General features: G+C 36.2%; 1 protein-coding gene across 18 annotated transcripts in view; it reads left to right on the forward strand.

Annotated features, from left to right (window-relative positions):
- The window catches only part of BCAS3 (BCAS3 microtubule associated cell migration factor), a 703,320-nt gene that overhangs the window by 362,859 nt on the left and 314,994 nt on the right, over positions 1 to 25,467 (forward strand). For all 18 annotated transcript variants that reach the window (XM_054457118.2, XM_063655621.1, XM_054457116.2 and 15 more), the window contains one exon: positions 24,702 to 24,802. In XM_054457118.2, the coding sequence (XP_054313093.1) occupies positions 24,702 to 24,802 (101 nt within the window). The remainder of the gene's footprint in view (positions 1 to 24,701; positions 24,803 to 25,467) is intronic.

Consider the following 25,467-nt stretch of genomic DNA (forward strand, 5'->3'; position numbering starts at 1 on the left):
CTCACCACAGCCTCCGTCTCCTGGGTTCAAGTGATTCTCCTGCCTCAGCCTCCCAAGTAGCAGGGACTACAGGCATGCGCCACCACGCCTGGCTAATTTGTTGTATTTTTAGTAGAGACGGGGTTTCTCCATGTTGGTCAGGATGGCCTCAAACTCCTGACCTCAGATGATCGTCTACCTCGGCCTCCCAAAGTGTTGGGATTACAGGCGTGAGCCACTGCGCCCAGCCAGCAGATATCTTTGAAGTATGGAAAGAAAATAACCATCAACCCAGAATTATATACTGCCTTTGCCCCCTAAATCTCTGAAGATGAAGGCAAAATATTAGAAATTTCAGATACATGAAAGCTTAAAGAAGTTATCAGCTTCATATGAAATGTTAAAGGGAGTCCTTAAAGCAGAAGAAAACTACATCAGCACGAAAGGAATTAAGAGCACTGGGAATGGTGAAAAACGTAGGTAAATGGATGAGATATTTTTCTAATTTGTAAAAATGTAAATAATTAAAATTTAAAATATAATTGACTTGTTTTAAAATATTGACTGTTAACAGAAAAAAACGGCATATTGTTTTTAATATATACGTGTGTGTGTACCTATGCATGTGTGTATATCTGTGTGTGTACACAGTAGCATAAAGGCCCGGGGGGTGGGAAATGGAACTACACTATTGTAAGATATTTGTAATATATGTGAGTGGTATAATATTACCTGAAGGTAAACTGTGATAAGTTAAAGATGTACATAATGAACTCAAAAGCAACTACTAAAATAACAAAAACAAAATATTGTATCTAATACACCAACAAAGGAAATAAAATGGAAACAAGCAAGAGGATGTAATTCTAACCATATCAATACTCATTAGTTATAAATGGACATTCTAATAAAAAATGAGATTGTCAAATTAGATTTAAGAAGTAAGTTCTAACTGTATGCTACTTATAAGAAACACACTTTAAACTTGGAATTGCTACATTTATATCAGACTAAGTAGGACACTTCACTCAACAGCAGAATACACATTCTTTTCAAGTGTGCAGGGAATATGGACCAATATAGGGAATCTTCTCGGCTCTAAAACAAATCCTAGTAAGTTTAAAAGGTTTCAAGTCATACAAAGTATATTCCCTGACCACAAGATTTAAGTACGAAATGAATTACAGAAAGATCTTTGGAAAGTGCACAAATATTTGGAAACTAACACACTTTTAAATAGTCCATGGTTCACAGAAGAAATCTAAAGGGAAGTAAGAAATTATTTTTAACTGAATGAGATTGAAATCAGTTATATCCATATCTTTGACAACTACTCAGATTTTTTTTACAAGTGGATTGAGCTATTAATACTTGGAACACGTTTGATGACCCTCAAGAAAATTACTATGAGTGAAAAAAAGCTCATCTCCAAAGTTTCCACACTGCATGATTTCATTTATATAACATTCTCAAAATGACACAATTATAGAGATAGATAATAGATTCGTGGTGCCCAGGGCTTAGAGATGGGGTGGGAGAGAAGCAGGTGAGTGTGCCTATATAGAATTATTACAAGGTTGATCTTTGTGGTGATAGGACAGTTCTGTATCTTGATTGTAGTGGAGGTTACACCAGTTTACACATGTGATAAAATTGAATAGACCCTCACACACATAAATTGAGTGTAAAACTGTATATGTAAATTTCATTATTCTGAATAAAGTCTCTGGATTGTATCAATGGTGATTTTCTGATTTTGCAACCGAGTGAAAGGTACACAGAGTATCACTGTACTATTTTGCAACTTTTTGTGAAACTTTAATCATTTCAAAATAAAAATTTGTTTTCTTTTAATGGTGATAGGGTCTTACTCTGTCACTCAGACTGGAGTGCAGTGTCTCAGTCATGGTTCACTGTGGCCTCCAACTCCTGAACTTGAGTGATCCTCCTGCCTCAGCCTCCTGAGTACCTGGGACTATAGGCTCGCACCATCATGCCTGGCTAGTTCAAAATAAAAACCTTAAAGAAAAACAGGAAATTTTGTGAGATGGCACTAAATCCATACTCAAGGGAAAAATTATAGGGCTAATGTTTATATTATAAAGGGAAAAGATCTGAAATCAATGACCTCAGCTTCCACATTAAGAAACTAGACAAAGTGGAGGAAATTAATGCAAAACAGAAAATAAAGGAAAAAAGGAAAAAGATCAGAGTATAAATCAGTGAAACAGAAAACATAAAAACAATAGAGAAAAAGCTATGAACTATGCTGTGCTTTTCTTCTGCTTGGGGTTTATGGGATTCTTGGATCTGTAGGTTTGTAGTTTTCATCAAATTTGGAAATTTTTATACAATTATGTCTTCAAATATTTTTTCTTTCACTCTCTCTGTCACTTTCCCTTTTTTGGACCCCAGTTTTATTTATGTTGACCACTTGATACTTTCCCAGCTTTCTGAATCTTTGTTAAGATTTTCTTATTCTTATTTTCCTCTCTGGTTGTATATAGTTTTTAATTCTGTATCTGTAAGTATATTAATTCTTTTTCTTTGTGTTAATTTCATTCAATGTATTTTTCATTTTGGATATCATAATTTTTATCTCTTGAAGTTCCATTTGGATCTTCTTTATATCTTTTATTTTCCTCTTCCTTATCTACATGTTTGACCATGTGGAATATTATGGAACCATAGGCAGCACGACATGTTAGAAGGCAGCAGATGAGAAGTAAAAGCAAGTGATTAGAAGTAAAAGCAACTAGGACAGAATTTGGTGTCATGGAAGTCATGAAACAATGCTTTGGGAATTAGAAAAGAGAATCATGAGTTGAATTAATAACTATAAAAAGTCTTACTGGAACCTGACTTTGAAGTAGTTGTGTTCCTTTGACAAAATCTTAGTTTTTATTAGACTAAAGACAATTAAGTCTGTTGTGAGTTTCTTTCTTTCTTTCTTTCTTTTTTTTTTTTTTTTTTTGAGACAGGGTTTCTCTCCCATTGCCTAGACTGGAGTGTAGTGGCACACTCTTTGGCTCACTACAACCTCCGCCTCCCGGGTCAAGTGATCCTCCTGCCTCAGCCTCCCAGGTAGCTGAGACTCCAGGTGTGTGCCACCATGCCTGGATAATTTTTTTATTTTTAGTAGGGACAGAGTTTCACCATGTTGGCTAGGTTGGTCTTGAATTCTGACCTCAAGTCATCTGCCCACCTCAGCCTCCCAAAGTGCTGGGATTTCAGGCGTGAGCAAGCACGCCTGGCCTGTGGTGAGTTTCTTTTGAATAGCTGGGCTGTCTATTGATTTATAGGCTTTAAAAAATATGATTGCTTTACTAATCTCTTGACCTTCACTTACATTTTTTTTTTGGCATTTACATACAATAAAGTAGATAGGACTTAAAAGTAGTATTGAGCTTTAGTAGAGGAGTACTAAAATTAGAAGTCAGCAACATGATTAAGGTTAAATTCTAGGGTTCTTGATTCCCAAACAAATTTTGTACTGCTGGCATACAAATCACAACATTGAGACTAGAAAAAGCCAATATTTTTCATTCTAATATAAAGCCATGCATTTGGGTTTAGAATGAAGTCATTTTAAAAGATTTTACTATCCTGTTGTTTCATGAGTTTTGAGTCCAATGCTGATATGTTTTGTGCATGTTGCTGTTATCAACTCCACTCCCTGCTGCCTATAAAAAAGACAACGATACAAAAAGTTAAAGAAATTATTGGTGTTTTCTACCATGGATATTGTCAGTGCCCTGGAAAAGCAATTAAATATGCAGCAATTTTCTTATGAGCTGCTCCCTTTCAAATGTCACATTAGATTTAACCTAACATCCTGGATTGCATTGCTGTTGTGGTATGTGTACTGTACATGGTGGAGGTACTCAACAATATTTCCTTGCATTGTCCATAATAAATATTTGCTCAAGACTGGGTAGGGGTGGAAGGGGAAGAAAGAAATGTTTTTCTCTTGTAGAGGAAACTTGTAATGTAGGACTTATTTAAAGAGTGTTTATAGTCCATTGTTGTCCATAGGGTGTGTCATACTGCTCTATCCAGGTTTCAAAATCTGGAATAGTTAAAATTTCACTTATTTGTACTTAAACTTCTCAGTTGACATATCCTTCCATAGAGAAATGATTTCAGTGAAACGGTGTTTTTCTTTAAGAAACTAAACATTTGAGACATTTAGACCCTGAATTTAGCCACATGTATGTTTTATAACTGGGGGAATATTATGAAATTAAAGTTTCTTGTTCACTGAAAAGATGTCAGATAGCTGAATGAAAGTACCATCAACAATCTGCAAACGTTGTAAATGATGGACTTAAAGTTTGTATTAGATTTCCCTTTTTGCCTTTGTGTTCATTGGTTACCTACTTCTCCATGTCTTCGCATAGATCTTCAGACCTGTGGAATAGAGTTCATTGAATTTTTCTGTCATTGCTGGTCTCGAGATGTTTCAACATTAAAAGTTCTTTCCATTACAACCTAATGATCCGTACCCTATTCTGAAGCTAATCTTGCCATTTTCTGTCATTTGCTTTAGTATTTACCAGTTGGGGAGAAGAAGTGTGCATGTCATACCACCATCCTGTCATAATTCTTTTTTTTTTTTGGCCAGGGGGAGACAGGGTCTCGCTCTGTTGCCCCCAGGCTGGAGTGCCGTGGCATGATCACAGATCACTACAGCCTCAACCTCCCAGGCTCAGGCGATTCTCCTGCCTCAGCCTCCTAAGTAGCTGGGACTACAGGTGTGCACCACCATGCCTGGCTAATTTTTGTATTTTTGTAGAGATGGGGTTTTGCCATGTTGCCTAGACTGGTCTCAAACTCCTGGGCTCAAGGCCAGGGTCAGTCCACCCACCTCAACCTCCCATAGTGCTGGGACTACAGGCATGAGCCACCACACCCGGCCCTGTCATAATTGTTCTTAATATCGAAGTGAAACAAAAGGAATGTCTCTATAAAGGGCTGCTTTTTACTTTTTAATGTCTTTATTTTACAGAATTCTATGTGATAGTAGTATCTCAGTGTTCCTTCAGATTGTTGTATGACTTGCTATTTTTCAGATACAGTTGAGAGTAAGCATTTTTTCCACTGAAGCTAGTCATATTTATTGCACTGGATTGACAGATTTGGCTGGGCTAGGACATTGATTCTGATAGATTAAAGAAAAAGCATCTATTGGTTGTAAAGCCTGTAGGCTATCAGAACTGTGCTCCTGATGTCATTTATGCTATCTCACGTAAGTTTAAGGTTATTTACATACAGATACTAATATCCCTGAATGTGTGTTTTTATGATTGGGTAGTGGGGATAGGGGATGCAGGATTTGGATATATGTTTGCCCTTTTCTCCAAAAAATGAGGAGCTAAAATAGAATGGTCTGTCTCTGCTTACCTGCGGTAATGTAATGGGTTGATATTGGCAGGAGCTTGTGGGTTGATGTGGCATCACTTCCATCACTACGGTTAATTGCTAATAAATGACTGACTGGGAATTTAGGAGGAATGCTACAACTGTCTGCTGTGTTAGTGGTAACAGGAATTCTGGCGCCATTTCAGGGTCACTATTTGTATTTGTCTATCAGAATTAGAATACAGTTGTTTCTCTCAGTTTCAGCCTTCTCTATAGAATTTCTGTCAATTGTTTGACTCCATTAAGTGTGCAGAGGAAGTAAAAGCCTGAATGACCAATCCACCAGGGGCTATGGATAGACCCTTTCTTTGTCCACACTCAGAGCACTGCATTAGGTCTCATTATCCATTTATAATAAGTGACCTCTGCCCCCTGGGTCATTGAAAAATATTCAGTGTGCTTTTCTGACACATAGGGCACCTTTCTCAGCAGACATATGAAACAATGGGACGTCTGGTAGTCTGGAGAACTGGTATACATTGCAGGTTTTTAAATAAATACACAGCCCTGTGCCAAATTACTCTTCTAATTTTTATTTTTCTCTGCTCCTTCATGGTTTATAAATGGGCCAAGGGGATCCTAATGTCCGGAAAATAAATGTATTCCTTATCTCTTTTCTTTCTTATTATTCTAGTTTTAAAAAATTGCTGTGTTTTTCCATTTTATTTTCTAGAAATGATTTGCCTTCATCTCTGATTTTGCATTTCCTGATAGAGAACTATAAATGATTTGCCTTCATCTCTGATTTTGCATTTCCTGATAGAGAACTATAGAAAGCCTTGGATATAGTGAATGGAGAGAGTTACCGTCTTTCGAAAGTGTTTGCAAAATCTGCTCAGGATGGCTCTGGAGGTTATCTGTGACGTGCTCAAAATCTGTCTTCTTCTAGCCCTCTGTTCTGCCCAAACTGGTAGTAACCAGGCTGGAAAAGGATTTGACCCTTCCTTTGTCACTGCATTCCAGATTTCTTTTGTGGTATAAATGTGGACCACCTGCCAGAACGCTCTGCGTATGTACTTGTTCTGTCTCCAGCTCCGAGTGTATAGACAGACTTGGGAAGAGATGGAGATAGAAATTGATTAGTGGCCAAAATAAAGATGGAAAGTAAGAAAACTGTCATGTCCAGAGCTTTACATGGTGTCAACTGAAGGACAGCCTTCCATGAGTTGGAGTCTTGACCACCAGTAACTAACTGTGTGGCCTTAGTACAGTGCCCATGTTATATACTGATAGAAGTCAGTAATTTACTTGAAATGTGTTGGGACAGGAAAAATAAAAGACTGAGAACCACTTATTTTGCAAGTCATATGAAGAAACGTTAAGAGGCAAATTAAAATTTTAACTTATACTTTATTTTAATTAAAGTATTTAAAATAAATTTATAAAGTATAAAAATTCTTTTATAGATTTTTTTTTTAAAGTTTAAGATGCAGGCTTTGTATTAACAAAGCCCTATTCCCCTTAGAACTTACTGATGTTGTGTTTATTGTTATATATACTGGCTTGTTTATTTTATTAAAAATACATGAGCTACACAGAGATTTGAAGAAACTCAGTTTATTACAGTGAATTAGCTGCCACTCTGTCCAGGAGACCCAGGGATTTTATTATAACAAAATGGTTTTCCTATTAAGTGATGTACTACTGCATGCTCTCAGATATTGAGACACAGAGGTGTTATCTCCATAAAATGACCATTGCATCCATGCACAGATTTTTTCTCTCCAGTTATGGAAAACCTCATAGTTGTTAGAACTCTCTCCATGACAAGAATTAATATATTAACTGGATTATAGCACTGTTTGACAAATTGCTTACTAAATACATCAAAATTGATTGGACCTTCATTTGAATTGACAAATGGCTGCATTAGGAGAAGGAGGGAAATCCATTAATTATAGCTGCTCTCGACCATAGGAAATGTAATCATATAAATATGGATTTTGCTAAAACAAAAATGTCTTCTTTATGGTAGTATTGTTTATATGTATATCTGCATCTCTTTGCCATTAATAGAAGGCCTGTGCTTACCTACCATCTTTTAAATAATAAATAATTGACTTCTGTGGTGTTAAAAGGTGTGTTCTACCCTCTCCTGACTATATAATAGTTTTTTAAATATTCCAGAAAATATCAGGGAAACCCTCTAGTTCAGCCTTTCTGCTCAGTTTTCAATTGCACCTCTATTTGTCCATCTTGTGCTTCTATGTTCATTGATTTCCCAGATAACCTTACAGATTTGTGACTGCTCCAGTGTAAGTGTATATATGACAGGGCCTTTACTTAGGAAACAGGAAATCCAGACACCGATGGTTTTGACTTCCTTCACATTGTTACCTTGAGTGAGTCATTGCCTTCTACGCCTCAGGTTTCTCATCTTTATAATTAAGGGTGTGAAAATCTTTTTCAACTTTCAGATTTGGGGAGATCCCTGCCCTAGAATCTCATAACTTGTCCAGAAACTCATGAAAATTCAGACCCAAGACATGTTAAAAGAGGAGGAAACAAGCAGCTAGGACACCTGAAGTCAAGGTCTTTGTCTTGTTACTTTTTTTTTTTCACATTTTATCTAGCGACAGGATTTTCTAATAGTTTGCAAATAATTCCTGATTATAAAATAGTAGAAACAAAGCAGCCTGTGCTATTCTTTATGGAAAATGTATGTTTCATAAACATTTTTAAGCGATCTTTTTGAATTATTTCTTATTTCCAAGAATACCTAGAAATCCCTTCTTTCTTCAAATTAATGTATATATGATTTTAGTTTTTCCTATATGTTTTAATACTTTGTTTTAAATTATGGTCTTGTGTCTTTAGCATAGCTACTTTTTTTTTATATTGAAGCCTCTTTTAGCTGCTGATTATGAAGCTAACATATTTAATATTGTTTTTGTTTCTGGAGTTCTGACTGTTCCATTTATCAAAAGTTTTAATTTTGCTTTAGTGTATAAGCTCTTATCATTACTGAGTTTCTCTTTCTTTGAAAAAATTTTTCTCTCTTGATTTTTCTTACTGAAGGTAACCAGCCCAGTAACCGAGGCATAAGGGCGGTGGGTGAGTGCCACAGATTGTCTCTCTGCAGCTTCAGTCTCTTCTTCCCCTTATTGTTGTCATAGGACACGAGACTTTTGGCCATGTGATTCTGTGGAACTTGGCAGAGGACCAGAAACACTGTATTGCCTTCAGTGCCTTTATGCCATCAGTTTCTTGTCTTTTATACTATGCTTTCTTTGTATTTTATGACTTTGTGAAGAACATCTGTAACAACCCTATATGATGTGAAATCTGGTCAAAGCTGAGATTTGGGGATTTTTTGAGGATAACGTTTTTTTCTTTTCTTGGTCACTCGGCTGACTTCTGTGCTCTTTTCTAGATGCTAGCATGTCTTCCGTGGTTGCATCATGTATACCTTTAAATATGAAACCAACAAACCAGTATTTTCTAAGATGAAAAATTTTAATCAGAGATATTATAGTGTATGTAAAGTAGCACTTTGATTGTTTCTCTCACTGCATGTGAAGCTTCCTTCAATGTCTGTAACCTTGTGTTGTGACTTCTGGTTAAAGTAATTTTTTCCCATTGTTTGATCACAGTATAGGTATCTCTGATCAGGATACATAGATGTTTATTATGATTATAGAAAAGATTATATTAAGTTAAGCAGACATTGAATAGACAAACAACAGACTCTCAATCAATGATATAATTGATGTTTGGGGATAAAAATCTCTTACATGTTTTATATGATAAATTTAATTTAAAATAATGAACTTAGTAGGTAATGAAGTGATAAATTGAGGTGAGGTGATTTTGCTTAAGGTGAAGAATGTGATCTTTAGAGTCAGCAGTCCTGAATTTGAACTCTATCTCTGCTACTTGCTATCTGGACAACTTTAGGCAGATAACCTCCCCGAACTTTTTTCTCCCCGTCTTTTTTTTTTTTTGAGACAGAGTCTCGTTCTATGGCCCCGGCTGTTGTGCGGTGGCACGATCTCAGCTCACTGCAAGCTCTGCCTCCCGGGTTCACACCATTCTCCTGCCTCAGCTTCCCGAGTAGCTGGGACTACAGGCGCCCGCCACCACGCCCGGCTAATTTTTTGTGTTTTTAGTAGAGATGGGGTTTCACTGTGTTAGCCAGGATGGTCTCGATCTCCTGACCTCATGATCCGCCCGCCTCGGCCTCCCAAAGTGATGGGATTACAAGCATGAGCCACTGCACCTGGCCTCTCCCTGTCTTTAAAATGGGTATTAATAATACCTACCTTACAGGATCATTGTTAGATAATATGAGATAGTTGATCCAAAAAGACTTACCCAAGAGCTTGGATAGAATAAAGAAACTCACTAATGATAGCTGGTGGTTGTACCTAGTTGTGTGAGAATGAATACCCTTCTTCTGTGAGGTCTTTCTTGCTTCTCAAGATTCCACCTACTTTATGACAGATACCGCCAGGTGACACAGGTGAACATACTTTGTTGTGAAGAGAAAGCGTTTGTTATTGTATCTCCTCTGATCTTCTGTGGTCAGCTGGACAAGTATGGCTCTAATATCGGGCGCATTTTCAAAGCTATAGAAAGAAATTCTACTGGCCGGGCACGGTGGCTCACACCTGTAATCCCAGCACTTTGGGAGGCCGAGGTGGGCAGATCACTTGAGTCCAGGAGTTCTAGACCAGCCTGGCCAACATGGTGAAACCCTCTCTCTACTGAAAACACAAAAATTAGCCAGGCGTGGTGGCGCATGCCTGTAATCCCAGCTATTCGGGAAGGCTGAGACAGGAGAATCTCTTGAACCTAGGAAGGAAGGAAAAAATGAGTGGGAAAGAGAGAAAGTGAAAATGAAAGAAAGAAGGGAGTGAGGAAGGAAGAAAATGCAGGGGAAAAGGACTACCTCACTTTGTTATACAAGATGAAAATAAAATGGTATACGGTAATGAAAGTAAACCATACCTAAATGTATTTTTTTATTATTTTTATTTTTATTTTTTGAGACAGAGTCTTGCTCTGTCGCCCAGGCTGGAGTGCAGTGGTACAATCTTGGCTCACTGCAAGCTCCCCCTCCCAGGTTCATGCCATTCTCCTGCCTCAGCCTCCTGACTAGCTGGGACTACAGGTGCCCGTCACCATGCCCGGCTAATTTTTTTTTTTTTTTTTTGTATTTTTAGTAGAGATGGGGTTTCACCGTGTTAGCCAGGATGGTCTCGATCTCCTGACCTCATGATCCGCCCCCACCTCGGCCTCCCAGAGTGCTGGGATTACAGGCATGAGCCACTGCGCCCGGCCACCAGACCTAAATGTATTAACATGGATGACACATATAGTGTTATGTGGAAAAAAAAAAAACCTGTTCTAGAAAAGTATTACTATGATTTTTAAAATTATCACTCACTGAATGATCCTGAATACTTCATGTATTCCATACCCTAGCCAAGAAGAGTCAAGATGACTCTCTGTCAGTCTGTAGGTCGAGAAATGGTTGTTCAATCTTTTGAAGCATTCATAAAATAGTTTTTAAAAAAATTATTGGAGAAACATTAGACGTACGTAGTACACAGTTAGTTGTATAAGGAATCTACCAATTACCAAGTTTCAACAATTTACAACATTCTACCACAAAGTATCCTAAGAAAGTCATTCACTGTTGTGTCTTTTTACCCATGATTCTTCACTATACATCTGATTATAAAGACTTTTTAAAGATCACAACTCCCCACCATTACATAAAACAGGTGAGGCAGGGGCAGTGATTTGTGGAGATCTCTGATTAGTAGTTTGACGTTGTGGAGTAGGCGAGGAAGATCAAGCCTGGAAAATGCTCTTCTTACTTTTGGAAAGTTAAAGAAAACCCCGCGGTAGTTGTGGGCTTGTGTTCTCTGTCTCATGCTTTCCCCTATACTCTCGGTTTTGAGAATTTTCTGATTAATTTATAGATAAAATATGGAAAACATCATGAGTGCTTAATGATCATTTAAAAAGATTTTAGATTATTTTCCTAACTATAGGGTGAAAATGTTTGGTGCCTTCCAGGTCTAAAAGCTTTTCTCTCTCCATGCAAGGGCAACTTTGCCTCTTTTGCTTGGGCAAGAGAAAATCTGTATGTAATTCTTCCTGCTGCATAATGATGTGGATTTTCCTAGTATGTAACTAGATAATAAATAAATGAAACATGAAAAAACTGCATTAAGTCTTCGCAAAAAAATTATTTTTGCCATTTTTACATTTACAAACATCACCCCCATCCCCGCCTGCTTTTTTGTTGTTGTTTGTTAGGGTTTAGTGTAGATGCTAGACTGAATACTACATTAGAGCCTTTGCTATTCAACTGTGCCATTGTAGATGGAGTCAAGAACAGTAAGTTTTCAATCACTGTCCTATCGCCTACATGTACAAATTGGTACATCGATTACTGCACACAATTTAATGATCAAAAATAGTGATTATTTACCTTTACAACATCAATTTACAGTAGGTTCCATATATGCTCTACTCATCCTAGTATCTTATCAAGTATATTTTAGAGTGTTCCTTGAATATAGAATGGAGAATTGATTATTCCTGAAAGAAATGCATCTAACATTCAGGTTTGGCTGTAAGAATACAGTTGCTACTGTTGAAGCATTACAACTCATAATTCTACACAGAATTTAGCTTAGGATGCTTTCAGCAAATAATCATTCTTCTGAACAAAAAAACAACGTGTTTGAGCAGTTGATAAAGCTGGTCCTATGTTTGATATTTGTGTGTATAAATACAGAGATAATGATAAATAAACAGATACGGAGGCATTATGCATAAGCAAGTTAGAAGTAGCACACCCCCTTTAAAAAGCTACTGAACCTAAAAATAGGGGGAAAAACACATGACCCACTATGCAATAAGGTCAACTTTTATTTTGTTTATCGTTTTCCAACTTCTGTTGATATTTATCTGATTTGTTTGTTTGCATATATTGACTATGGTATGCTGCACTAACTGTATCAATTGTATTGTTCCTATTCCACAACTTTTAATTAAATATGAATTTTTATAAAATAAACATGATATACACAGTTTAAAAGGTAACAAAAAATATCCAGTAGAAAATAAATCCTCTGTATCTCCCAACTAACCTCATCCCCTCCCAGGAGGCAACTACTATTAGTAATGTATTGTATTCTATACTCCTGTAAAGGTAAACTTTAGTAAGAATGCTTTTATTGTTACATATGAGTCTGGCCAGATTATATAACCCATGATAAGACAACAGTTGTTATTCACAAGCTATAAACAAGGTATTTTATAGTTATGATACAATTCTTTAAAATAGTGTGGACTTACTTTTCCAGCTGTCCTACTGTTGGTGATTTAATGTACATATAGTGCAGTTGTACTATCAAATGAGTTGCACTAGTGTGAGTTCTAGCAGAACACATTAAGTAGATATTGTGTGTGTCTCTCCAGGTAAATATGAGGGGACTTCAAAAAGTCTGTGGAAAAAAGGGAGTTAAAAGATAAAAATTAAAAATATAAACTTTATTTCTCAAGATAAGCCCCATCAAGTTAAAGATACTTTTGTAAGCGATGATACTAGCCATTTAGTCCATCCTAAAAACTGAAGGTCCTGGGAATTTAATTATGTCAATGCTGTCTTTTTTACATTAACTAAAGAAAAATGGATGCCCTTTAATGATTTTTTTTTAAGATTAGAAGCGAAAAGAAGTCTGAAGGAGCCAAATGAGGACTGTGAGGTAGATGCCTCATGATTTCCTATCAAAACTCTCACAGAACTGCCCTTGTTTGCTGGGAGGAATGAGCAAGAATATTGTGGTGGTGGAGAGGACTCTCTGATGACGCTTTCCTGGGCATTTTTCCACCAAAGCTTTGGCTAATTTTCTCAAAGCATTCTCATAATCAACAGATGTTTATTATTTTCTTTGGCCCTCCAGAAAGTCAACAAACAAACTGCCTCAAGCATCCTAAAAAACTGTTGCCATGACCTTTGCTCTTGCCCACTTTTGCTTTGACTGCACCACCTCTGCCTTTTGGTAGCCATTGCTTTGATTGTGCTTCGTCTCTTGGATCATACTATAACAGTAAAGCCATGGTTTATTTGCAGTTTTTTTGTTTTGTTTTGTTTTGTTTTGTTTTTTTTGAGGCAGAGTCTTGCTCTGTCGCCCAGGCTGGAGTGCAGTGGCACGATCTCGGCTCACTGCAGCCTTCGCCTCCTGGGTTCAAGCGATTCTCATACCTCAGCCTCCCAAGTAGCTGGGACTACAGGCGCCTGCCACCACGCTTGCTAATTTTTTATATTTTTAGTAGAGACGGAGTTTCACCATGTTAGCCAGGATGGTCTCCATCTCTTGATCTCGTGATCTGCCACCTCAGCCTCCCAAAGTGCTGGGATTACAGGCATGAGCCACCATGCCCGGCCTCCTGTTATAGTTCTTTGAAGAAATGCTTCAGGATCTTGTTCCCACTTGATTAAAATTTCCATTGAAAGCTTTGCTGTAGTCTGCAGCTGATCTGGGTGCAATGCTTTAGGCACCCATTAAGTGAAAAGTTTGCTCACCTTTAATTTTTCAGTCAGAATTGGGGAAGTGGAACCAATTGAGATGTCTTTGTCACTGGCTATAGTTTCTGCTGTTAATCATTGGTCCTCTTCAATTAAGGCACAAAGAAGATGAATTTTTTCCTATCAAATTGGTATGGATGGCCTGGCCACTGAGGACTTCATCTTCAATACCATCTTGTCCCTTCTTAAAACAAACTATCCATTTGTAAACTGCTGATTTCTCTGGGGCATTGTCTCCAGAAACTTTTGGTAAAGCATCAGTAATTTCACCATTCTTCTACCCAAGCTTGACTGTAAATTTGACATTTGTTCTTACTTCAGTTTTCCATGAACTTTCTGAAGACCCCTCATAAACTCCACCTTGTCCTTAAAATGGTTTGACCTTGCAAATGTTTTGAGAGGATTGTTATAGTCTGTTCACTTCTTAGAAGTATATTAGAGGCTGGGTGTCATGGTATAGACCTGTAGTTCCAGCTACTCAGGAGGCTGAGACAGGAGGATCACTTGAGGCCCGGGAATTCTAGGCTATAGTGCACTGTGATGATCATGCCTGTGAATAGCCACTGCATGCCAGCTTGGTCAGCATAGCGATACCTATCTCTTTAAAAAAAAAAGTATACTTGGATTGTTTGAAATTTTTCCTTAGTAGAGTAGCTGATCTGGCTGATAGCATGAACCCATTATGCTTTATTCTTTCTCTCCATTTTATGAGATATTTAGGGCCACTAAGAAGTAAAACTAAATTGTGAGCCCAGCCAGACTATCTCCAGGTGTAATTTGTCCAGATGCTAAAATGTCAAATGACCTCTTGGTAGCAGGAACAATAAATGAAAGCGCCTTAGTTTATGTCTTCTGTAGTAATATTATGATACTGTGGGGGTACGGAAAAGGAGATGGGGGGGAAAAGATGTACCCAGAGTTGTCAGTTTTTTAGTGAAATCTATTAGCTTATAGACAGAGAAGATATATACTTTTTCTAATTATATATTGCCTGTGACTGTTCTTCTGGGAATGTGACATAAAAGGAAAGTGAAACCAGAGATGTACAATACTGACTGTTAGAAAACTTTAATAATTAATTAGAGAACATCTATGGTACTATAGGGTCAGGGCACAAGGAAGATCATTGATCCGTATAATATATAATGTAGATAAAGCTTGTTTCCCTTTATGTATTGTTGTTGCATTGGTATAGGGGTGGCTGCTAATCAACAGAACAGCCAGTGATATTCTGTGGAATTGCTTTACTGCTCTGTGTATTAGATTTAGTGAATTCCTCTACATTTAAATTGTCACATTTATATTATAAATCAGTGTGAATTTAATACTACCCATTTTCAAGTAGTTATGTGTGTTATTTTTAATCTGAAAGAGTTCTCCCTTGCTTTAGTCATTTAAAAAATCACACTTAAATTTTGCCACTTTGATATGTATGCAATGATAACTTGAGTCATTAAATCTCCAATTACTACGATTTAAATATGTTTGTTGGGTATTATAATTCCTCCTCTGTGAATTGCTTGTTCATTGGGAACTGCCTTTGTTCATTTTGCTTTTGGATTATTTGTCTTCTGAACCTTTGTTTTAAAATGGCAAATTTTAGTTTCTATACTAAGAAACTACATTCCCAAGCAGAATTTCATCCTTATATCTTGAGTGCTTTCTGATCAGAAACAGAGTTTGGTAAAGAGCCCTTGCTTATTGTATGGCTGCTATATAAATGCTGTTTTTAATAAGCACCAAAAATATATTGAGGTTTGTCCTTGGGAGAGAGTTTATCACTGTTGGCCTTTGGGTGAACTTTGAGCCTGAGCTGTTTCATTCAAGGCAGCATGATGTCATTTAACTGCAAATTTCTCTGTTGCTAGAAAAAGGAATGTTGTTCCTCTAAATAACCTAAACGACTGAAAAATGCTGGCACAACATTATTCATCTCTCAGGTCTCCATTAAAAACTTTAACATGGTAAGGGTTTTATTGTTTGTGGAGGAAGGGTGGGGATATGGTAAAGAGTAGGAGAAACAAAAACTGTGTCTGGTCCTGAATCTGAAGAATTCCACTGCCCATATAAAACTCAGCTGCCAGTAGGACCCAGTAAACTCACTTGTCCAGATAAAAGCTTTTGGGTCCATCTTTGATTTTTCACTTATAAATCAGTGTGAATTTTAAATTTATAATTAAACTTACAAATGCATTTAATCTTCATTTATAGATCAGAGTGTGAATTTTTGAATTAAGAGACCTAAATTTCTTTCTATTTCTATATATTCAGCCTATTATCATATTTTAAGTTTCCAACAAAATCTTAAAGCAGGTAACTATATGATTATCTCACATATAAAACTAGGTACCATTAGGGTCAGCATTTTTATCCTTAATTTGAGAAGCAGATTTCTCTGATAGTGATAGCATTGCAATTAATTTCCAGGAGTAGAACAGCTTCTTAACATCTGCTAGAGTTGGGAGGCTGGAGTTTACAAACAGTGATACCTGTAGTTGATCAGCTATGTCCTCTAAAGCTTCCAGAGCTACAGCTAAGAGAATTTATTACTGGAAATTCAAGAAATGTAGGAAAGGGTAGAACAAGAAGAACAAAACCAAACCCAATAGACTTTTCCTTCATTACTTTCATAAATAAGCACTGCTCGATGTTCATTATGCTTTGTGCTTGTTTATATAAAGAGAATGCTTACAAGCTGTGTGTAGTCTTTTAACTTTTACATGCGTTGGCAGTTGTTTTTCATTGCTTTAAATGAAATGGTACTGGATACAGATATTTTTATTTTGATTCGTTCTTTACAAAGAAATATTTAAATCTTATAAACTTCATTTTTAGAAGGTCTAATTTTTTTTCCTGAGTATCTTAAACCATGTCCAATATAATGAGAGTAATTAATTACCTATTCTAATGTACAGTATATTTAATATGTTAATGGTAAATATCTTACCTTTTGTATTCTAAGTGGAAGACTAGATTAGTTGCAGATGAACTTTTTTGATATCTAGCTGTTTCTCTGGGGATATTTTAGAAAGAATTTGATTCCATAAAATTGAGGTTTTCTTCTCATTCTTTTGGGGGAAAAATTGAAATGTTAGGTTTAAATTTTTCTAGGAATGGTAATAACTCATTCTCGGAATCCTGGTTCAAATTCACCTATCCTAACCTGTATTAAGTAGTGTTAAAGAACTAGATATTTGAAGAAACTTAAGGATGTCAACTTAGATGTCTGTTAATGATTATACCTTTAATCTTGCAATTATTATTTATATACTTTAATACTTTGTACCTATAGTTTAGCAGTATGTAAAGCAACACTTCTAACTTTCTCTAACTGATAAATACCATATTTTCTGTGGGTAATTTTAAAAAATTCTTTACACATTGATTCTTGTGTTAAGTTGCAGAGGGCATCTAAAAATTCAAAAATAGAACTCTTCTAAGATTTTGATTTGAAAAGTTATATTATTAATTGACTTTTTGGAACATTGTGAATTTTATTATATAGGATTCAGACCTAAGGATGTTATTAAGGGGCCATTAATCTTTCATTTCATAACTTTATTTATGTGTATATATATATATTTATGTATACAGACTTGGCAATATTTTTGGTTTAGATTAACAGGACTAATTTTCAAAGGTCAGCCCTAAAGCAGATTGGCTTTTGTTTGCTTTACACATACTCACATATGAAAATATATAAATAGGCTGAACACGGTGGCTCACGCCTGTAATCCCAGCACTTTGGGAGGCTGAGGCGGGCGGATCATGAGGTCAAAAGATTGAGACCATCCTGGCCAACATGGTGGAACCCCATCTCTACTAAAAATACAAAAATTAGCCGGGTGTGGTGGTGCGCACCTGTAATCCCAGCTACTTGGGAGGCTGAGTCAGGAGAATCACTTGAACCTGGGAGGCGGAGGCTGCAGTGAGCTGAGATCGCGCTGCTGTACACCAGCCTGGTGACAGAGCAAGACTCCATCTCAAAAAAAAAAAAATATATATATATATATAAAATATATATATATACATATATATACACACATATAAATATATATATAAATATATACACATATAAATATATACACATATAAATATATACACATATAAATATATATATAAATATATACATAGAAACACACACATATATACACAGAAGCCCATATATTCCTATAAGAAAAATACCATAAGTGATTTTTTTTTAGCTCTTATTTACTCACTGTAAGCATGATTTGCTTATAAACACTAAAAACAGACAGGCTCACAGTTATGTCATAATGATCTACTCATCCTGCCCTTGCTTGTTGATCTATATTTAGCAAAAGCCTGTGTGTAGAGGCAGTACTTTTGAAGTTGTATTCTCTAAAGTAAATTGATAGTATTTCCTATTCAGTATCTTCCTTTTCAGTTTGGCAGATCAGGTGTGTTTGAAAATTACTGTACTAAGAATATGGCTAGATTTATATCCTTGTACCAAGTTTATTAATTATCTAAGGACAGTTGGTAAATATAAAAGATACTAAACATTTTTCTTTAGGGTAGCTATTTTGTATCTTGGTCCATTGAACTTGGATTTGCAAGATATGTAACTTTATTTTTCTTTAAATAAACTCTATTAAGTTTTTTTTAGTACCTCCATTCAAAGAAAGGTGGAAAAATTAATCTCAATCAATTATACCACCTCCAAAGTTACTCCTAAATTCTCTGGGGTGTACAGGGTATAAAAGTATGAGGTAAGGGATTTGGGGACATTTTGTCCTAATTGCCACCACTGACATGTCCCATTTCCCCACCACATCATTGGTCATTGGTTCATATAGGTCTCTGCAGCATCCATTCTTGTTTCTCATCCAGCTCCTGTCAGTTGTCTGGACTATGTCTGTATTATTCTTGTACATGTATGAAACATTCTTCTCCTCTAAGCTATGGGGAACATGGTAAGGTTGTCACAGACCTGGCTGTACAGACACACCATGTGCACACCATTTCTACTCTTGTACCATGTGGGATCTCTTGCCACTTCCCTTAACTCTGCCCAAGAATGAAGACATAAGTTTTCACCGCCATTGGTCCCTAAAACTTTTTCTGGGATTCTGTCGTTTCCCACTCTTCTTTGTGACCCTCTTTTTTCCCCTTTCTGTCTCTGCCAGTCTTGCTCCAATCTCAGGACATCATTCCTAATATTTGAGTGGTTAGAAGCATGGAAACTTTGCTCTTATCATACTTTCTTTTTATCAAGGTTGTAAATTCTTTTTTCCATGTGAACAGGTATGTCGTTCCTTCCCAAGGTAGTAAACATAGAATATTCTTCCTACCTGGATTGGGAGAAATTTTTTAATATAAATAAATGCAAGTGGTGAAATAAAATGGATAGACTTTGACAGAGGAGCAAAAGAGAGGATAATTATATTTAAAGAAAAAGCCAAGGAAGCATTATGTAAAGACAAAGACACAAATAATTGTAACCCACAATTAAAAAACAAAAAACCAAAGAAGTGACTTGGGAAATAGTAGAAGGAGAGATGAAAAAGAAGCATTGAAAAAAATATGCAAGACCAACAAGAATCCCCAAATAAATGGAAGTCAAAGATTGCAGATTTACAGGAAAAGGAAAGAGTAATAAAGCTACCCAGACTGGGTTTGTGAAAGGGGAAGTACAGTTTCAGGGCAGGTAAACTAAATTTGATAGTGATGATGAATGTGATGGAGAATGGTGCAGCTGAGCCAATGAAAAGAGCAAAAGAAGAAACAGAGAAGAACCTGCACCACAAGGACAGAAAACAGAAAATGGTGCCATAGACCAGTAGTTTAGTGCACAGATTTTAAAATTTATTTTAATTAGGTTTTAAGCTGCTTTTGTTTTGGGACTTTCAAAACAAAAACCAAATTAGGCCTACTATTCAATGTCCACCTGCAAGAAAGGAAAACTTTCAGGCCAGGTGTGGTGGCTCATGCCTGTAATCTCAGCACTTTGGGAGGCTAAGGCTGGTGGATCACTTGAGGTTAGGAGTTTGAGACCAGCCTGGCCAACATGGCAAAATCCCATCTCTACTAAAAATACAAAAATTAGCCAGGCATGGTGGCGCATGCTTTAATCCCAGCTACTCAGGAGGCTGAGGTAGGAGGATCGCTTGAACACAAGGTGGAGGTTGCAGTGAGCCGAGATCATGCCACTGCACTCCAGCCTGGGTAACAGAGTGAGACCCTGTGTCAAAAAAAAAAAAAAAAAAAAAGAAAGGAAGTCTTTTTGTTGTTGTTTAACTTGTCTTTTTTGTTATTCACATGAGAATTTTTTTGAATGTATAGTTCTATTTGTGTAATTTCAGATGATTCAATATCAAAAGGAAGATTCTTCCATGAAATTGCCTTTGTAATATGACAATGTGTTAGTACAAACTAAGAAAATATATGCTATATTAAAAGAGCAAAAACTTAGTTTACTTTTACCTTTTTGTGCCTAAAGCATTTGAGAATGAATTTTAAACTAGAATATTGGCTATTGATTATGGGCCCTTCCCACAGATAATTTATCTTGTCTCCTAGGCTGGCCTTCTGTATTTACACAGGCAGCCTGGTAACATTAGAAAGAATTACTTGTCACAAAGCTTTTCAATACTATATGTAGAGTGACTAAAATCCAGAGACTTACTGATTTCTTTGTATGAAAGTTGTGTGATGCTGGCAGGTCATATCTGTAAAACAAAAGCCACCTAAGGTCATTTCCAAACACTTAACCACCCTTGACTAAAACAACAACAACAACAACAACTACAACAAAAACTAAGAAAAGTATTAAATACTGGTAAGCTGAACATTTTAGATCTGTCCCTTTAACTTATGCACGTACTGGCTTGATATGTCCCCCAACATCAGCCATGGCAAACAGAGCCTGGCTTTTCTGCTACAATGGCCATTTATACCGAAATTTGAGGTTATAGTGAAGAGTTTAGAAGGATAACAAGTGGACAAAAAAAGTAAATCCTATGAAAATAATAGTACCTTTCTATTTTAAATTTCCTAATAATTTATAGCTAACTTAATCTCATAATAACCATGCTTATTTCAGAATTTTCTTGTCTAGATTTTAGAAATGGCAATAAGTAGCTAATTATTTTCCTCCTAAGCTCTCAAATGAAAACCAGTTTTTCATATTTTTTCCTTTTAAAGAATAAAGTAGATTCTCCAAACTTTCACTACTGATCTATTTTAGAGGAATGGCAGTGAGTCTACTCCTGTATAATGCAGCTCTCAAATTTTAATGTGTAATAAAATCACCTAGGGATCTTGTTGAAATGCAGATTGTAATTCAGTAGGGCTGGGTGGGTGGAGCCTGAAGTTATTTATTTCTAACAAGCTCTGCCAGGGATGTCAATGTTAATGGTCTGAGGACCACATTTGGAGGAACAGCGTTCTGGCTTGGTGGTATACTGTTGGGACTGTTCTAAGGTATTTCCTACTACATATTGTAATTCCTAAAACTGTATAGAGAATCCAATACTAAATATAATAGGAAGACCAACAGATTTTAATAAATATATTACATTACCAATTATTATGAACAGTAATGTATCTAGTTGTATGTTTAACACCACAGTGCCAATTAATGATTAATTTATTGTGAAAAAAATATGTTATCTTATTGCACTGTTCTTTCGGACTTTTCAAAATTATTTGGATTATAGTTAGCTTCTAGTTATAAGCTTTTCCTGTTTTGATGTTTGTGCTTTTACCCAATTTAGTAATAAAAATGTATCAAACATGGGAAAAATGGTGGGGTGGAGGAAGAGTATTTATTTGATATTGAAAAATATTATCCCACCAGATTTATTTTTTATATTGCCCATCTTCTGATGGCTTCCAAGCATGCTTAATTAGAAAACTATTTTTGGTGAAAAAAGCGGATGGAAATTCTTACAATCTCTTTAGGATTTTGGGGTGCATATTTATGGTACTATTTCTAGATGTATATTTGGAATCTTTATTACTTCCTTTGGAAAGTTAATGAGAGCAGAGAGGATCTTTGTCCCTTCTCACTGTGGAAAATTCTAAACATACACAAAACTAGAAAATAATAGTATAATGAGCCTCCATGTACCTATCAGCCAGCTATAACAATGATCAACTAATGACCAATCCTGTTTTCATCTGTAATTCTACTTCCCACCTCCATCCCTGCACTGGGTTATTTTGAAGCTAATCCTAGACATTATAATATATTATCCCTGTTTTGATGATGGATAAGTAAGTGTCCAGCCATTCTAGTGCCATTACTTACTTAGTACAGAATCCAAAACTCCAACCACCCAGTAAATACTTATTGAGTACTTGTTCTGTGACACTTACTAGTCTAGGCTCAGCATATATAAAACACAACATAAACTTTTGGAGAAATTCACATTAGGTACTAGCTGGTTACGTAAGGCATGGTTACTCACTTCTACTTAAAAATTGCTAATTGCTTTCCATCATATTGCTCGAGCTTTATTACCAAAAAAAAAAAAAAAAAAAGAAAGAAAAAAAGAAAGGAAAAGCCCACAGTAATCTGCTGGTCCTACTTCCTTTGCCTTACTGACTTACCTTCCACTCACAGCATGGCTTATCCCACCCAACCACAGTGGCCTCCTAGCTGTTACTGATTCCTTCTATGTTTACATCTCAAAATCTTTGTACTTAACATTCCCTTGGTCACACCTTTCCTTCAGATATTTACATAACATATTACCTCACCTCTTGAAAATCTTCTCTGCCCTCATCTGCTTTCCAGCCTCTACATATTTTCCATATTCACATTTTTCACTAGTATTTAAGGGGTGGGAATTTCAAGGATCCTCTTGTTCTCTTCTGTATTAAGAATTAATATAGAATTTAGTGGTGGGAAGATAACTTAGCCTTTTGAAAACATCATTACTTATCAGCCTTTCAATGTATATCAATTATTTCCAAAAGAATGCTGAAATAATGGTTACTGTGATATTCTTTTCTTCTTGATATAATTTGTCATCACAAGAATGTAGGTGTTGTATGCTTTTGTGATCATTTGTGTTTTGTACAAATGCCACCATGCCGCTTGGCTGTAGAACTATCATTTTGAAGAACTAGCAGCTAAAAGTTTTGATTACTGCAGATCTTACACTTTAATACTATGTATGCCTCTGCTGAGTATTCACTGAATTAGCATTTCTCCTCTTGCAGCAAGTTAAGATAAGCTTTTTGTGAGTCTGTGTCTTTTAAAATCTTGCCCTAGGTTATGCTTTGTCTACTTTATTTGTATCTGTTTCACTAAGATACAGTTTTTCAAAATAATACCTTGTTCTAGCAAGAGCTCAGTGAGGTTGGCATTCTCTTTCACTGCTTGGGTAAGTGTATAACTCTTTCTGGGAATATATATTAAGAAATTTATATATTTACATCCTCTGATTTCATATGTAGGAATCTAACTCAAGGAAATTTTTGTATGTTGATGTGTATATATAAATGTCTTTTGGTGGTAGAAATTATGAGGGTTGTTTTCAGCTTCTCATTCTTTTCTATTTCTTCCACACTTCTTTACTGATCATCTCTTACTTTCTTACTTTTCTTTCTACTTACCTCCCCTCTTTTTCTCTGTTCCTCCCAGTACTTCATTGCTTGATTTCTCTGAGTATTAAAATGGTAGGCCAGGCGTGGTGGTTCATGCCTGTAATCCCAGCACTCTGAGAGCCAAAGCCGGAGGATCACTTGAGGGCAGGAGTTTGACACCAGCCTGGTCAACATTGTGAGATCCTGTCTCTACAAGAAAGAAAATATTGGGCAGGCATTGGTAGCTCATGCCTGTAGTCTCAGCTACTTATTAGACTGAGGTGAGAAGATGGTTCGAGCCCAGAAGTTTGAGGTTACAGTGAGCTGTGATCATGCCACTGCAATCCAGCATGTGTGACACAGCAAGATCCTATCTCTTAAGAAAAAAAAAAAAAAAAAGATTAAATAAAATCATGTATGAGGTTGGGGGATTATATGGGAAATATCTGTATCTTTAGCTCAACTTCGCTGTGAACCTAAAACTGCTGTTAAAAAAAAAAAAAGAAGAAGAAAAAAAGAAAAAAAATACCTTTAGAGATACGGAGACAGACAGAGTGAGTGAGTCGTAGCTTCCAAAGAAGAGACTAAGATTTTGAGGAGATAATATCTGGTTAATATTAGGAACTCAGTAAATGTTTTTGAATCATTGTATTGTTTTACTAAGCAAATGTTCCTATTTGAATGAAAAAGTAGGCTGTTTATAATTTGACTATGTCGTACCACTTAAGAATCATGAACACTACTCAGTTATCTAAGAAAGATGATGTATTTCTCTGGATAAATGAATTTTTTTAGGACTGAAAGCATTTTTTCAATTAAATGTGCATGTTTATGCCTAGCATTTATATGAAGCTACTAAATAAACTCTTTTAAAGAATCCTAATGTCATCCCCCAATGAATAGATTTGTCACTGCTCTTCAGTGTACTTTTGCTATTAGCTTATGTAGCTAGTTGTTTATTTCTTTTATTGCAAGAAGATGGCATTACTAAATTTCTGTGGATATTTTTTAAAGTATCTTATTCCTAAGAACTTCATTCTTATTTGTTCAATAATTGTTTGAATTGCCTTTGTGCTTTAAAGTATTATATTTTATCTTATAAATTACCGTAGTATCCGAAATGGTTGTGCCCACGTCTGTTTTTCCACTGCATGGAATGAAGTGGTTTAAATCTATTTTCTTTCTCCTATAGTGGTTCCCCCTGGAAGTCCTGGGCCCATTACTCGACACGGGTCTTATGACAGTTTAGCTTCTGACCATAGTGGACAGGAAGATGAAGAATGGCTTTCCCAGGTAAAACTCTGAAATATTGAGAGTATTAAAGTAAAATAAAACAAATTTACTGTTTTTATTCTTTTCCTTAGAGGTAAAAGGGGAGAATTGGTAACTCTTTGTTGGATTATCAAGAATTAGTTGTCTTTCCATATTACAAATTACTCCACAAATATTGCTGCAGGTGTACATATACATATTATATATACATTATACGTGTGTGTATATATATATGTTAGCTTCCATACACATGGCATAAAATTTGTGTATTTTTCACACAATCCATTTAAAGCCTTAGGGCCTTGGAATCAATTAATTTATTAATTTTTGAGACAGAGTCTTGCTCTGTCACCCAGGCTGGAGTGCAGTGACACGACCTTGGCTCACTGCAACCTCCAATTCCTGGTTTCAAGCGATTCTCATGCCTCAGCTTCTTGAGTAGCTGGGATTACAGGCACGTGCCACCATGCCTGGCTAATTTTTGTATTTTTAGTAGAGGCGGGGTTTCGCCATGTTGTCCAGGTTGGTCTTGAACTCCTGACTTCAAGCAATCCACCCTTCTTGGCCTCCCAAAGTGCTGGGATTACGGACATGAGCCACTGTGGCCAGCCAGGAGCTTGGAATTTACTTTGGAACACATTTTCATCAGGTTTAAAATAAAAGTTGACCTTGATGAAACAGTGAAG

Source organism: Pongo pygmaeus, chromosome 19 (genome assembly GCF_028885625.2).
Source record: "Pongo pygmaeus isolate AG05252 chromosome 19, NHGRI_mPonPyg2-v2.0_pri, whole genome shotgun sequence".
Taxonomy (NCBI): Eukaryota; Metazoa; Chordata; class Mammalia; order Primates; family Hominidae; genus Pongo; species Pongo pygmaeus.